General features: G+C 45.0%; 1 protein-coding gene across 4 annotated transcripts in view; it reads right to left on the bottom strand.

Annotated features, from left to right (window-relative positions):
• Positions 1 to 11,002: 11,002 nt before the first annotated feature.
• Positions 11,003 to 16,460, bottom strand: part of LOC105478945 (RNA guanine-7 methyltransferase) — a 39,706-nt gene continuing 34,248 nt past the window's right edge. For all 4 annotated transcript variants that reach the window (XR_011617184.1, XM_071085739.1, XM_071085740.1 and 1 more), the window contains one exon: positions 11,003 to 15,580. Coding sequence is in view for 3 of the 4 variants with exons in the window: in XM_071085739.1 (XP_070941840.1) it covers positions 15,543 to 15,580 (38 nt within the window). In the remaining variant the exon portion in view is untranslated. The remainder of the gene's footprint in view (positions 15,581 to 16,460) is intronic.

The raw sequence follows: 16,460 nt of genomic DNA, 5'->3' as shown, positions 1-16,460 counted from the left end.
AGATGCTTTGATCAGATTAAAGAGGCTCCCTTGCATTCCAGTTTTATTGAGCGTCATCATGAAGGGATGTTGGATTTTGTAAAAATGCTTCATCTATTGAGATGATTGCGTGGTTTTGTCCTTCATTCTATTAGTACAGTGCAATATATTACTTTTCAGTGCGAAGTCACCTTTGCACTATGGAATAAGTCCCACTTGATCATAGTATACAAATCTTTGTATATGCTGCTGTATTCTGCTTGTTAGTGACTTGTTGAGGATCTGTGCATCTATGTTTGTAATAAATGTTTGTCCGTAGGTTTTAAAAAAATAATGCCCTTTTTTGCCTCTGACATGCAAATACTATCCTCATAGAACAAGCTGGGAATTGTTCCCTTCTCCTTTATATTCTGGAAGAGTTTATAAAGGGTTAGTATTATTTCTCTAAATGTTTGAGAGAAATCACCAGTGAAACCACCTGGACCTGGGCTTTTTTTGTGGGATTTTAAGGCATTAATTACATTTTTTTACTAGTCAGAATTTCTCGTTCTTCTTGAGTCATTTTTAGTATTTTGTGGTTATTTTTGTCTTTGAAGAAATTAGTCTGTTCAGTCTAAGTTGTCCAATTTGTTGACCTAAATATGTTCATGTTTTTCTACTATAGTCCCTTAATTTTTATAAATTTGATAGTGAAGTCGTCTCCTTTCTCATTTTACTAATTTGTCTTTTTTTTTCTTGATCAGTCTAGCTAAAGATTTGTCAGTTTTGTTGAATTTTTTAAAAAACTAATTTTTAATTTCACCCACTTTCTCTATTGCTTCTCTGTTATCTATTTCATTGATTTTTCATTCTAATCTTCATTATTTGCTTCTTTCTTCTTGTCTTGAGTTTAGTTTTTTTTCCCAGTTACTGAGTGAAAGCTTCATTTATTGATGTGACATCTTTATTTTCTAATATGTCTTTGTAGCTATAAATTTCCCTCTAAGTATGCATCCCATATGTCTTGATGTGTTTTTTTCATCCCACTTAATATATTTTGTGATTTCTTTCTTGGTCCATGAAAATAAAAGTGTATTAATTTCCAAATATTTGTGGATTTCCCAAATGTGCTTCTTTTATAAATTTCTATTGTGGTAGAAAAAATATTGTACATGATTTTAATACTTTAAAATTTATTGACATTTGCATTTCTTTGACAGTGATGTTGAGCATTTGTTCACATACCTGTTGGTCAGTTGTATGTCTTCTTTTTTTTTTTTTTTTTTTTTTGAGACAAAGTCTTGCTCTGTTGCCCAGGCTGGAGTGCAGTGACGTGATCTAAGCTCACTGCAAGCTCCGCCTCACGGGTTCAAGCAATTCTCCTGCTCAGCCTCCCGGGTAGCTGGAGCCACAGGTGCCGCCACCAGCCCAGCTAATTTTTTGTATTTTTAGTAGAGATGAGGCTTCACCGTTTTAGCCAGAATGGTCTCGACCTCCTGACCTCGTGATTCACCTGCCTCGGCCTCCCAAAGCGCTGGGATTATAGGCGTGAGCCACCACTCCCGGACCCCTTTGCCCACTTTTTTTTTTTTTTTTTTTTTTTTTTTTTTTTTTTTTTTGAGACGGAGTCTCACGCTGTTGCCCAGGCTGGAGTGCAGTGGCCGGACCTCAGCTCACTGCAAGCTCCGCCTCCCGGGTTCCCGCCATTCTCCTGCCTCAGCCTCCTGAGTAGCTGGGACTACAGGCGCCCGCCACCGCGCCCGGCTAATTTTTTGTATTTTTAGTAGAGACGGGGTTTCACTGTGGTCTCGATCTCCTGACCTTGTGATCCGCCCGCCTCGGCCTCCCAAAGTGCTGGGATTACAGGCTTGAGCCACCGCGCCCGGCCCTCCTTTGCCCACTTTTTAATGGGATTCCTGTTGAGTTTCTTGTTGTATATTCTGGATATTAGTACCCTGTTGAATGAATAGTTTGCAAATATTTTCTCCCATTCAACACATTCTCTCTTACTCTGTTATTTCTTTTTGTGTGCAGATAATTAAGTCCCATTTGTCTATCTTTGTTTTTGTTGTCTGTGCTTTTGAGGTCTTAGTCATGAATTCTTTGCCTAGACCAATGTCCAAAAGAGTTTTTCCTAGGTTTTAGTATTTTTATAGTTCCAGTTCTTACATTTAAGTTTTTAATCCATCTTGAGTTGATGTTTGTATGTGATGAGAGAGAAGGGTCCAGTGTCATTCTTCTGCAACTGGCTCTCCGATTTCCTCAGCACCACATTGAAGAGGGTGTCCTTTCCCCAGTGTAGGTTCTTGCCGGCTTTGTTGAAGATCAGTTGACTGTAAACACGTGGCTTTGTTTCTCAGTTCTCCATTCTGATCCGTTGGTCAATGTATCTATTTTTATACAAATATCCTGCTGCTTTGGTTACCAAAAACTTAGAATGGATGATTACATTCATATATCATAAACCCCTTGTGGTTTTCCATTGACTTTAGAAAAATATCCAGATTTTCTCCTCCACCTACAGGGTCTTATGTTACCTGGTCTCTGCCTATCTCTATGCGTCCGTTATATAACACATCACTTTACTCAATTAACTCAAATAAGTTACTTTCATTTTCTGAAATTGAAGTCTTATTCTTGACTTAAGCTTTTGCATATGCTATTCTCCTAGACTGGGGCGTTCTTGCCTTATGTGATTATTTGGGTCTGAGCTCAAATGTTACCTCTTGAAATCTTCTCCAACAATCAAACCTATTTTCTTTTTTTTTTCTTTCTTCCCCCCTCCCCCCACCCCCACCTCTGAGACGGAGTCTCTCTGTCACCCAGAGCTGGGTGCAATGGTGCGATCTCGGCTCACTGCAACCTCCACCTCCCTGGTTCAAGCAATTCTCCTGTCTCAGCCTCCTGAGTACCTGGGATTACAGCTGCACGCCACCATGTCCAGCTAATTTTTGTATTTTTAGTAGCGACAGGGTTTCACCATGTTGGCCAGGCTGGTCCTGAACTCCTGACCTTGTCATCTGCCCACCTCAGCCTCCCCAAGTGCTGGGATTATAGGCGTGAGCCACCATGCCCTGCCTCAAACCTGCTTTCTACTCCACCTCCACTAAGTCTTTTTATTAAATCATTCTGACGACTTTCTTTGTACGTTGCCACTATCTAAATTTACCAGTGGTCATTCTGTGCCTTGGACCACCTGCTGGGCTTGCCAGATAATAGCTGTTTTCATGAGTCCACAGGAAAAATTTATTGTTTTCATCATTTGTCCACTCAGGGTGGCACTCTCAATTTCCGATGGTAATTTTATTACTGCCCTCTCTATTTTATGTGCTGCCTCCTTCTGAAACTGCTCTGGTGTAGACTCTAGAGCTATTTCTATTTACCCTAAACCAACCCCCAACTACTTCAATGGAAATTGTAGTTTATAGTATTCTGTCTCCTAGTTAAGCTGTATGTGTGAGCTATGGGTAATTTTTATTTACTCTTCTTGTTAGCCTATGTGGGTTTTTTGTTTGTTAGTTTTTGGTTTTGGTTTTTTGAGACGGAGTCTCACTCTGTCATCCAGGCTGGAGCGCAGTGGTGCAATCTCGGCTCACTGCAACCTCTGCCCCCCAGGTTCAAGCGATTCTCCTACCTCAGCCTCCCAAGTATCTAGGATTACAATCACCTGCCACCATGCCTGGCTAATTTTTGTATTTTTAGTAAAGACAGGGTTTCACCATCTTGGCCAGGCTAGTCTTGAACTCCTGACCTCATGATCCACTCTCCTTGGCCTCCCAAAACGCTAGGAGTACAGGAGTGACCCACTGCGCCCGGCCACCTGTGTGTTTTTTAGAAACATTCAACTTTGCTTTTTTCATCATCATGATTAAGAAAATAATAATAAAGGCCGGGCGCGGTGGCTCAAGCCTGTAATCCCAGCACTTTGGGAGGCCGAGACGGGCGGATCACGAGGTCAGGAGTTCGAGACCATCCTGGCTAACACGGTGAAACCCCGTCTCTACTAAAAATACAAAAAAACTAGCCGGGCGAGGTGGCGGGTGCCTGTAGTCCCGGCTACTCGGGAGGCTGAGGCAGGAGAATGGCGTAAACCCGGGAGGCAGAGCTTGCAGTGAGCTAAGATCCGGCCACTGCACTCCAGCCTGGGCGATACAGCGAGACTCCGTCTCAAAAAAAAAAAAAAAAAAAAAAGAAAATAATAATAGGCCAGGCATGGTGGCTCACGCCTGTAATCCCAGCACTTTGGGAGGCCGAGGTGGGCGGATCAGGAGGTCAGGAGATTGAGACTATCCTGGGTAACACGGTGAAACCCCATCTCTACTAAAAAAAAAAATTAGCCATACATGGTGGCAGGCGCCTGTAGTCCCAGCTACTCGGGAGGCTGAGGCAGGAGAATGGCGTGAACCCAAGAGGCGGAGCTTGCAGTGAGCAGAGATCACGCCACTGCACTCCAGCCTGGGGGACAGAGCGAGACTCCGTCTCAAAAAGAAAACAAAACAAAACAAAAAAAGAAAATAATAATAATACAGTAGTTATTTTGTATTAATGCTGGAAAGATAATGTAGTTAATGGTAACTGCTTTAAAATATTAGCTATCACTATTATCATCACATAATGCAAAAGGCCTAACACAGTGGCTTATGGCTGTAATCCCAGTGCTTTCAACTGCTGAGGTGGGAGCATAGCTTGAGGCCAGAAGTTTGCAACATGCCTGGATAACAGCAAGATCCCTGTCTATACAAAAAAGTTTTTGAATTAGCTAGGTGTGATGGCATGTGCCTGTAGTCCTGGCTACTTGGGAGGCTGAGGCAAGAGGATTGCTTGAGCTGAGAAGTTCAAGGCTGCAGTGATCTATGATTGTACCACTGTGCTCCAGCCTAGGTGACAGAGCAAGACCTTATCTCTTTTTTTTTTTTTTTTTTTTTTTTTTTTTTTTGAGACGGAGTCTCGCTCTGTCGCCCAGGCTGGAGTGCAGTGGCGCGATCTCGGCTCACTGCAAGCTCCGCCTCCCGGGTTCACGCCATTCTCCTGCCTCAGCCTCCCGAGTAGCTGGGACTACAGGCGCCCACAACCGCGCCCGGCTAATTTTTTGTATTTTTAGTAGAGACGGGGTTTCACCGTGGTCTCGATCTCCTGACCTTGTGATCCGCCCGTCTCAGCCTCCCAAAGTGCTGGGATTACAGGCGTGAGCCACCGCGCCCGGCAAGACCTTATCTCTTAAAAAAAAAAAAAGAAAAAGAATAGTGAAAAGATTTACCATGTGATCAACAGTGATATATTCACTTTTGTGAGAAGAGCAATGGATTTGCATATAGAGGTAACTTCATTTTATTACCAGTTTAGGAGAAGTGACACATGCCAAAAAGAAAGAAAGAAAGAAATGTTAGGAAGAAGCTGTTAAGAATTCCATTCAATTTACTGGTATGATTGGATTGCCATTGCTAGAAAAATTAATAGTTATAAATTATATGAAAAGCTGTCTGGAGAAAAGCTGCAGGGCTTGGTGGCTCACGCCTGTAATCCCAGCACTTTGAGAGGCTGAGGCGGGCGGATCACCAGAGGTCATTATTTCAAGACCACCCTGGCCATGGTGAAACCCCGTCTCTACTAAAAATACAAAAAATTAGCCAGGCATGGTGATGAGCGCCTGTAATCCCAGCTACTCAGGAGGCTGAGGCAGGAGAATCGCTTGAACCCAGGAGGCGGAGGTTGCAGTGAGCTGAGATCACGCCACGGCACTCCAGCCTGGTGACAGAGTGAGACTCCGTCTCAAAGAAAAAAAAAGAGTTACAAGCCACACTGTGACATTTCTGCCTTACACTTATTTCTGCAGGCTTATTACCTTCTGACACCTAACCTTCATGTAAGTGGCCAATTGCTCTTTGCTGACTACTCCCCGAGTGTTTGCTTTTACAAAGTAAGTTGTATCCCACTGATAAGGTGTGGGGAAAAGAAAGAGAGATCAGACTGTTACTGTGTCCGTATAGAAAGAAGTAGACATAAGAGACTCCATTTTGTTCTGTATTTGAGATGCTGTTAATCTCTGACCCTACCCCCAACCTTGTCCTTGCAAGAGACATGTGCTGTGGTGGCTCAAGGTTTAATGGATTTTGGGCTGTGCAGGGTGTGCTTTGTTAAACAAGTGCCTGAAGGCAGCTTGCTGGTTAAAAGTCATCACCATTCTCTTAATCTCAAGTACCCAGGGACGCATACACTGCCAAAGTTCCCAGGGACCTCTGCCTAGGAAAGCTAGGTATTGTCCAAGGTTTCTCCCCATGTGATAGTCTGAAATATGGCCTCGTGGGAAGGGAAAGACCTGATCATCCCCCAGCCTGACACCCGTGAAGGGTCTGTGCTGAGGAGGACTAGTGTAAGAGGAAAGAGGGCCTCTGGGCAGTTGAGATAGAGAAAAGCATCTGTCTCCTGCCCACCCCTGGCCAATGGAGCATCTTGGAGTAAAACCTGATTGTATGTTCTGTTTACTGAGAAAGGAGAAAACCGCGTTAGGGCGAAAGGTGGGACTTGCTAGCGCAATGCTGCTCTTTATGCACTAAAAAGGTTTATGAAGATGCCTGTATATGCATATCAAGGCACAGCACTTTTCCTTAAACTTACGTCACAGAGATCTTTATTCATATATCTTACTGCTGACCTTCTCCCTACAATGATCCTATTATCCTGCCACTTCCCTTTTTCTAAGATGGTAAAGATAATTATCAATAAATACTGAGGGAACTCAGAGACCGGTGCCGGCGCGGGTCCTCTGTATGCTGAGCGCCGGTCCCCTGGGCCCACCTTTTCTTTCTCTATACTTTGTCTCTGTGTCTCATTTCTTTTCTCAAGTCTCTCGTTCCACCGAACGAGAAACACCCACAGGTGTGGAGGGGCAGGCCATCCCTTCAATAAGGGTGGTTGGAAATCTGCTTTTATATTTGAGAAGCCATGGTTGATGAGGGAAAGTGATATAGTTCGGATATTTGCCCCACCCAAATCTCACATTGAATTGTAATCCCCAGTGGTGGAGATGGGGCCTGATAAGTGGTGATTGAATCATAAGAGCAGATCCCTTATGAATGGCTTGGGCCATCCCTTTGGTGATAAGTGAGCTCTCGTCCTAAGTTCACATAAGATCTGGTAGTTTAAGCCAAGCTTGGTGGCTCACGCCTGTAATCCCAGCACTTTGGGAGGCTGAGGCGGGTGGATCACCTGAGGTCAGGAGTTTGAGAGCAACCTGACCAACATGGTGAAACTCCGTCTCTACTAAAAATACAAAAATTAGCCAGGCATGGTGGCGTGTGCCTGTAATCCCAGCTACTCAGGAGGCTGAGGCAGGAGAATCGCTTGAACCCAGGAGGCGGAGAATGCAGTGAGCCGAGATCGCACCATTGCACTCCAGCCTGGGCAACAAGAGCAAAACTCCAACTCAAAAAAAAAAAAAAAAAAAAAAGATCTGGTAGTTTAAAAAGTGTGGGACGCCTCCCCACCCACCACTCTCTCTCTCTTGCTCCTGCTTTTGCCATACGATGTGCCAGCTCTCACTTTGCCTTCTGCCATTATTGAAAGCTCCCTGAGGTCCCCAGAAGCTGAGCAGATACCATTGCCATGATCTCTCTGTGAGCCAGTTAAACCTCTTTTAAAATAAATTGCCCCGTCTCAGGTATTTATTGCAATTCAAGAAAGGCCTAACATAAAAAATTGGTATCAAGGAGTGGGACATTGCTATAAGATACCTTAAAATGGAAGTGATTCCGGAACTAGCTACAGGGCAGAAGGTGGAAGAGTTTCGAGGGCTCAGGAAGGTGAGCGAAAGTTTTCAACTTCTTGGGTACTGGCAAAATGGTTGTGACCAAAATGCTGACAGTGAGACGAACAGTGAACTCCAGGCTGACAACGTCTCATATGGAAATAGGAAATTTATCGGGAACTGGAGAAAAGGTCATGCATATTAGGCCTTAGCAAAGAACCTGCCTGCATTGCATTCATGCCCTTAAGGATCTGTGGAAAAGATTTAGGATATCCGGTGGAAGGAATTTCTAAGACAGAGAGGAATTTCTGAAAGAGGAATTCAAGCAGATTGTGGAGCAACCACTTGCTGGAGAAATTTGCATTACTAAAAGGGAGTAAAGTGCTAATATCCGAGAAAATAAGGAAAAGGCCTTAAGGCATTTCAGAGACCTTGGCAGCAGCCCCCCATCATCACAAACCCTGAGGCCTAGCAGGGCTGAATGGTTTCATAGGCCAGGGTCAGGTCATTGCCGTACTGTGAAATCTCAGGACACTGCTACCTGCATCCAGGTGACTGCAGCTCCAGCAAGGGCGTAAAGGGGCCAGGAGTTCAGGCTGCCACTTTGGAGAATGCAAGCCGTAAACCTTTATGGCTTTCGTGTGGTGTTAAGCCTGCAGGTGCACAGAATGTGAGAGTGATTGAGGCTTGGCAGCCTCCACCTTGATTTCAGAGGATGTATCAAACAGCCTCGGTGTCCGGGCAGAAGCCTGCTGCAAGGGCAGAACTCTCACAGAGAACCTCTACTAGGGCAGTGACGAGGGAAAATGTGGGATTAGAGTCCCCACACTGAGATTCCACTGGGCACTGTCTAATGGAGCTGTCAGAAGGGGGCCACCATCCTCCAGACCCAAGAATCACAGATCCACCAGCAATTTGCACTCTGTGCCTGGAAAAGTCACAGGCACTCAACTCCTGCCTGCGAGAGCAGCATCTTGAATTGTAATCCCAACACCTCGAGGGAGGGACCTGGTGGGAGGTGATTGGATCATGGAAGCAGTTTCCCCCCTGCTGTTCTGATGATAGTGAGTGAGTTCTCACAAGAGCCCATGGCTTAAAAGTGTTTGGCAGTTCCCACTTACGCTGTCCCTCCTGCCACTAAGTAAGATATACCTTGCTTCCCCTTCACTTTCTGCCATTATTGTAAGTTTCCTGAGGCCTCTCCAGCCATGCAGAACTGTGAGTCAATTAAACCTCTTTTGTTTATAAATTACCCAGTCTTAGGTAGTATATTTATAGCAGTGTAAGAATCGGACTCATACAGGAGCCCGCCTCTCGCACCACTGTGCCCTGGATGTAGGATACGCAGTCAGAGGAGATTGCTTTGGAGCTTTGTGATTTAATGACTGCCCTGCTTGGCTTCAGACTTGTGTGGGGCTTGTAGCCCCGTTTCTTTTGGCCAGATCTTCCCTTTTAGAACAGGAGTGTTTATCCAGTGCCTATACCCACCATTGTATCTTGGAAGTAAATAGCTTGTTTTTTATTTTACAGGCTTACTGTTGGAAGGAACTTGCTTTGTCCCAGATGAGACATTGAACTTTGGACTTTTCAGTTAATGCTGCAGTTACAGGTGTGCGCCACCATGCCCAGCTAATTTTGTATTTTTAGTAGAGATGGGGTTTCACCATGTTGGTCAGGCTGGTCTTGAACTCCTGATCTCGTGATCTGCCCACCTCAGCCTCGCAAAGTGCCGGGATTATAGGTGTAAGCCACCGTGCCCAGCCTGCTTTTATCTTCTTTGATGCCATTGAGGGTTTAACTGTGGTGTAAGCGGCAGTGCAGTGGGGTGTGCGTGTGTCAGCAGAGTTAGGGTACTGGTGGGAGCAGGATGGTGAGACTGCCGGTGGGTGCCAGCAAAGTGGTGCATGGGAGATTGCAGTGGGAAGAGGCTGTGGGTGGGTGGGTGTTCACCGGTAGGGGCCAGTCTGCTGGAGCTCTGTGGCAGTTAGGTATGGTCTGCCTGTAAATGAGCTATTTTGGCTGCCACTGGAGGGCACCCTAGTTGGGCATCTGTGGCTGTGCTGCAAACGGCCACGGCCAGGCAGGGACCCCCAGAAAGGCCAGATTAAGGGAGCAGGGGCACTCAGGTAGACTGTCCTTGTCCCAAGGGCAAGACCACCCTGCTCTTTCCAGGTCTGACAGTTGACAAAGCCAAAGTCACCCAGAGGAGTGTGGTGAGTCCTAGGGGATGGGTGTCCTTGGTTGTACTCCACTGTAGCCATTCCAGTGCCAAACCCTCTGGGTTATGCAAAGGCTGGAGTCCCTTCCCTGCCACCGCTCCAAACAACCCTCCCTGTCAGTTTAAATGTCCATGGGGTTGTGGGGTTTCCTGCAGCCAGGATTCCGGAGGTCCATGGTAAGAGTGGGTCACTCGTCTGTTTAACTCACCCCTTCCCCAGGAGCCACTGAGGACCAGGAACAAATCCTAGTGCTCACCGGTCCTGGGCAGGGTTCCCCGCTTCCTTCCCCTTGAGCCCAGCGTCTGTATTTTCCCACTGTCCACTCTCAACACCTTCCTTCCAAAGATCTGCTCAGAGTGTGTCAGTTTTCTTGATGGTCTGGTCTCTTGGTGAGAGATGCTCTTCCTGGCCGCATCTAGTCAGCCAGCTTAGCTCCCTCCCCAACTCTTTTAGATTTCTCCAAACATCATTGTACTGATCTTTAAGGCTCTGGTATTCCTGTTTCCACTTCCTGGTTCTCGAGTGTACTGGTATCTTCCCTACCCTTGCAGGTAACAGGGTGACAGGGCAAAGGCAAAGGAGCAGTAGAGGGTAACTGAGCCGCGGACACGTAGGCACAGAAGACAAAGGCCCGGAGAGATCCTGCAATATTTGCTTCTGATGAGGGCCTCAGGCTGCTTCCACTCATGGTGGAAGGCAAAGGAGAGCTGGTGTGTAGAGATCACATGGCGAGAGAAAGCAAAAGATGGGGGAGGTGCCAAGCTCTTTTAAACCACCAGGTGTCATTGTTGTTAATCGGAAAAAAATTAACTTGTCCCTGGGAAATGAGCAAGAACTCACACTCCCACCACCGTGAGGCATTAATCTATTCATCAGGGACCCACCCCCATGACCCAAACACCTCCCACTAGGTCCCATCTGCAACACTGGGGATCAAATTTCAACATAAGATTTGGAAGGATAAACATTCAAATTGTAGCACATTCCTAGGCAGAAGTACGTACCTGGGTACACCAAAATTCATGTACTAGAGTATCTGGATCAGTACTAGCTTCCAAATGGTAAATGAACCAAACAGCCGTCAGATAAATAGTATGTGGTTTATTCACACAATGGAATATTATACAACCATGAGAATGAAAAACCATGTACAAATACATGCAACAAAAATCTCACAAACATAATATGGGTGAAAAGAAACCAGATACAAAGAATGCATAATTCCATTTATGTATCATCCCAAACCAGACAGAACTAATCTATGCTCTTAGAACTCAGGATAGTGGTTTCCCTTGGAGAGGTAGTTAACTGGAAGGGAATCTGATGGGGGGCTTCTGGGGTGCTGATTGTATGCACGTGTTCCATTTGTGAAAAATCACTGATGTGTTTCTATAGTTACACTTTAATAAAAAGTTAAAATGATTTGCCTCTGTCTGGATACTCAACTCAAAACTGAAAAAAAGGCCTCCTTTTCTCAGCCTCTCCCTTTGGCTACACTCTTGTACTGCCATTCCCAGCTCCGGCCACTTGCAAACGGTGAGGGTGGGAAGAGAACCCGTCTCCCTGTCATGCAGGCTAAACTAGATTTGCTACAGGTTGGGCTGCTAGAGGAGGAGGCCCATCAAACTTAAATTCAAGTCTTATCTTTGCTTCCTGCCAGTGCACTCGAGGGCCGTCTTGCTCTCTCTAACCCCCCCTTTCAACAAAGCCCCTTACTCAGAAAGAAACACTCCTCCCAGGGAACATCTACGTAGGTACCAACGTTTTGAACCAAAAGGATGGAGCTCTAATAGTGAACATCTCAAGCTGCAGGTGGTGGATGGGTGGAGTCATCTGGGCTGACACCCATGGAGGTATATAACAAGCACTTGGAGGGCAGGCCCGACTTGGGGAGGGGGTGTGGAAATCCTAGCTCTCCTTTGGGCAAGTCTGTATCCTCTATGACTCAGTTTCCTCATCATTAAAATGGGAATAATGGTGCTGAGATGTTGTAACAATCAAAATGAGTTACCACAGGTGAAGAATTTGGCGAAGTGACTGACTCAGGTAGGAGACTAATAAACGTGAGTTGTCAGCTCGGCTTTGTCCAAGGTACGCTGTCCCCAGAAAAGTACAACCCAGGAGAAGTCCAGGGCGCAGGGGACTTGGGCTTGCTCAAGTCTCCACAGCCAAACTGTGCAGAGCACCCTTGGGTGTCCTCAGCGTCCTCAATATCGTGGTGAGGCGCAGGCACTACGGAGTGGGGTGGCTTTTAGGCCTACGTGGGAGCAGAGGACAAACTGGGAAGCACAAGAGGGAGAGAAGTGCTGACAGTGCCCCGGGATCCAGTCCCGTCCATATCTGCTAAAGATCATGACAGAAGTGTAGCAGCCTTTGCACTGGTTGCCTTCAAACAATTAGGAATGTTGTTCTGTCCGAGGGCGGGGAATGAAAACGCTTGTCAAGTGTGTAGTGTTTGATACAGCAGCAACTAGGGAGGTTCTAACATCACACACTCACACTTCCTATTTGACCAACAGGCCGTCAAGTACCACAGGCATTTTGGTACAACTTCCATTACTGGGGCCTGGTCCCTGGATTTGGCCTCTATTTTGCAGACCCTAGAGACCCTCTGTGGTGACTGGCTCGAGATAACCCAAACGCACAAGGCCTGAGGTAGACAACAGAAAGTCAGTTTTTCAACAAAAAACAATGTTCGGTAGCTAGAACATTCACACTGGCATTTTCACCGTGCAGGCAGATCTCTACAAGTAACCAAACCTTCATCACAAAGATACTTGAAGAGTACTTGAATACAAATCAAAATGACATAATAATGGCACTAAGCTAAAAAACAGGTTAAGAAGAAATTCCCGAGTTAACAAAACTGGATACCTGGCCCTCTCATGGCTCAGCAACCTTTGCTTTTCTATGATGCTGACCAATATACTCTCAGCTCTGCTCTGATTCTCTAGTAACATGTGAAGTCAGACAGCGATCGTGCTCCCTCGATTTCCAAGTGTGGGTGGGGGAGCAGGCTGGGAAACACTGTGCTGGCAACCTGCCTTTCAGTCATTACGAGAAGGCGTTAACGTAAGTGAGAGTCTCCACCCCGTGTTTTCTCCGGCTGAAGGCCAGTTTCTTTGCGAGTCACCCTGGACCCAGAGAGCCTGGCTGGGTGCTGAAGGCACAGGAGGGCCAAGCCGGACGCTGCAGTGGCTCTGCAGAAAGGCCCTCTCACAGAATCGCAATACTCTCCGCAGGTTAGAACACGGCTTCCTCAGAAGTGGTTAAAAACTGCCAGCTCCTCTCCCTGAACACAAGCCACTAGTGCTTTTTCTCAAGTATATCCTGGGCCCAAAGCATTGAACATCAGCAGTCTTCGTTCCATCACAATCCAGCCATGGTCCCAGATCAATCAGCGCAATCCCCAGTTCCGTCATCCCACCAATAGCTGGCTGGGTCTTCATTTCTAATTCCATTCTCGGAGGATAAACTGCACGGCAGGTCTGGGAGGGCCCCACTTCACCGAGCTTATGGCAACAGGTGCTCTTCCTGGCCTGATGGTGAAAAGCCACGCCCCCTCACAACAGTCACCTAAGTCCTGAGTAGAAAACCGAACATTTCCACTGCAAGGTGGGTCGAGGGCATCCTACTAGGTCCCTCCACCTTGGTGGTTGGAGAGGATAGGCAGGGGTCCTTTTCCTTTTCCTAACAGTTCTTAAGTCAATGTCCAGAAACTTAATTGTAGCAAGGAGACACGGGCTGGGGGCGGGTGGGGGATGGTGGAGAAAGAACTGATAAGGCAAGCGACAGGCAAAGCTCAAGGAGGAAGGCGGCTGCCTGAACGCAGTACCTGCAGACGTGGCTCCAGCGAGCCTCCCCCACACCAGCAACAGTGGGTTCAGTCCCCAGAGCGTCTTCTCAGATCTAATCTCACTCTCTGCTCCTTTCTGTTCACTGAAGGCCTGAGGAACTCTACCTTTCTGTTCTCCCTGCTTTGTATTACCACTGGTTACTCCATCCTTTGCAGGATTCTCCTCTGCCCCAAATTACCCATGGCGTGGAAGAGGCTGAAAGAGGCTAAAAGTACATGTATTATTATTACCTGTTAAGACCAGTAAATGCGAACTGAGGAAATGATGATGATGCTTTTCCTGTACCTACAAGCTATCAATACACTTCCCGGCACTGCGCTAGAATGAAAACGAACCGTGTGTGTGACAGGAAGACTTCCTTTCCCCACCTCACCAACACCATCCGCAAACTTCTCCTAGCTAATGACAGCCACCAGAGTCAGATGCAGTATTACTTACTTCCCAAACGACTTAAGGCAAAAAGACTTACTTTTGTAAACTGGTAACACTTTGGAGATTCACAGGTTGCAGAAGGAACTGAAATGAGGAAACCCTATTTTCTTGCTAAAAAGCTTGCAACTCTAACACCATGAACGGTTAATAGACATAAACTAATAAAGACACTATGTTTTTAAAACAAGTATTGTGAATTACTACAGAAAGTGATGTTTTTGTAAACCATGGCTTAATAATTTAAAAAACAATACTCAATTGCTCTGCTTCATTCTTGAAGTTTTTCACTACATCTACATCTAAAAACTGGCAAGTTTTCCAAATGGTGGTGTAAAGTAAGGACAACAGTTCACATAGGTACCAGTTTTGGAAAAGCAGTCAATTATACAAGTGACAATTTTAACAATGGCTCGTATGGTGCAAAGTGCTGAGGCTGTAACAGAAGAACAGGTATTGCTTATTTCTGGGCTGAAATGGGTACACAGCATCAGTTGGTGAGAATATTCCTAATGCAGTTCTATCTATAAATTTGGAAAAAATGTGCAACATGTTTACATGGGAGGGATTTTCACTAAATTTTGAGAAAAATAACTATGGCACCATTTGTTCAATGAAGAAAGGTAAATGTGTCTAATCACAATCTTGGTAACTGGAAACATTAATTGCTGTGGTAGTAAATTCTCAAAAGAAAGCCCCCAAATTCCAAAATTCTATGCTGCCACTTAAAATGTTCTAACCAGCTCCTGAATTGTGGCATGTTAATGATTATTTCAAAATGCAATACATTGCTAAAATTTCAGCTAAGCAACTTTCATGAACATCTGAAATTGAGTTCTAAACTTTTAACTTGAACAATAAATATTGAACACTTACATTCAACTGTACAGACCATTAAATCTTGAAAAATGCTATATAACAAAACCATAGAAATGAACATACTATGAAAATGCTCTCTGACCAATTCTACAACTGCAATAAATTGAATACTGTAGACGCACACAGGACAAATCTGAGCACTGAGGAAAGAGTTTAGTTGCTTTAACAAGTCATATTATATTTGTATGAGCTAAGATCATAGAGGCAAATGGAATTCTTAGAACATTACCTAAAAATAGATTTTTAAAGACAGAGGTCCCAATTCATTCTTATATACACATGCAAAAGTTCATCTGTCACAGACAGCAAATGCTGAATTTCTGCACTGCAGTTTCTGGCAGCATCCTGCACATTTAGAATTAAAATCAACAGACAGAGAAATGTCAAATATATCGAGATGAGTTGTTCACATCCGTGCAGGGCAGAACATGGCCCCTCTGGGACTACTGCCTGTGCTCACTGCTGTTTCTCAAAGGCAAACACCAAGTAAATACCTAAAAAGGAAATAAATAAGAGTTTAGTTTCTCATATGATTACAATAAATAAAACAATCTGTCTTGTTCATAATTTGGGGAAAATTCTTAGGCTCTCAAGCAGCTTCTGAAGAGGAAAATCCCCGTAAATTCTAAGAGTTCCTCTATTATCTGAATCATTTTTAGGCAGACATGGGATGGTATTTGTTTACTTTAAAACAATTATCTACTTACTATAATACTCAGTGATATAGCAGCCCATGGGAAAACCAGTTCAACAGCTCTAAAAATCAGTTTTTTTTTTTTTTTTTTTTTTTTCTGGAGACGGAGTCTCGCTCTGTCGCCCAGGCTGGAGTGCAGTGGCCGGATCTCAGCTCACTGCAAGCTCCGTCTCCCGGGTTCACGCCATTCTCCTGCCTCAGCCTTCCGAGTAGCTGGGACTACAGGCGCCTGCCACCTCGCCCGGCTAGTTTTTTGTATTTTTTTTAGTAGAGACGGGGTTTCACCGTGTTAGCCAGGATGGTCTCGATCTCCTGACCTCGTGATCCGCCCGTCTCGGCCTCCCAAAGTGCTGGGATTACAGGCTTGAGCCACCGCGCCCGGCCTAAAAATCAGTTTAAGGTAAGAAAAATCAAAGTATAACTAAACTAAAAGTATAACAAATTAAAATTATAAATTAAATTTTAAATTAAAAGTGTAACAAAGAAAACTAGAATTACAGTATTAAAGCTATTTTATAAAAGAAGAATTAAAGGAACATACATGTTAACAATTCACCCAATGACTGTGTTGCAGGGCCTTGTGAAGAAAGTGCGCCTAAAGCTCTATGACAATTAATACTTACAGACACTATTTCTATTTCTGCATGTACTGGCCCCAAGAGCTCTCTCCCTGAAATAAG

Source organism: Macaca nemestrina, chromosome 19 (genome assembly GCF_043159975.1).
Source record: "Macaca nemestrina isolate mMacNem1 chromosome 19, mMacNem.hap1, whole genome shotgun sequence".
NCBI classification, from domain to species: domain Eukaryota; kingdom Metazoa; phylum Chordata; class Mammalia; order Primates; family Cercopithecidae; genus Macaca; species Macaca nemestrina.
This window is presented reverse-complemented; position numbering and strand designations above follow the sequence as displayed.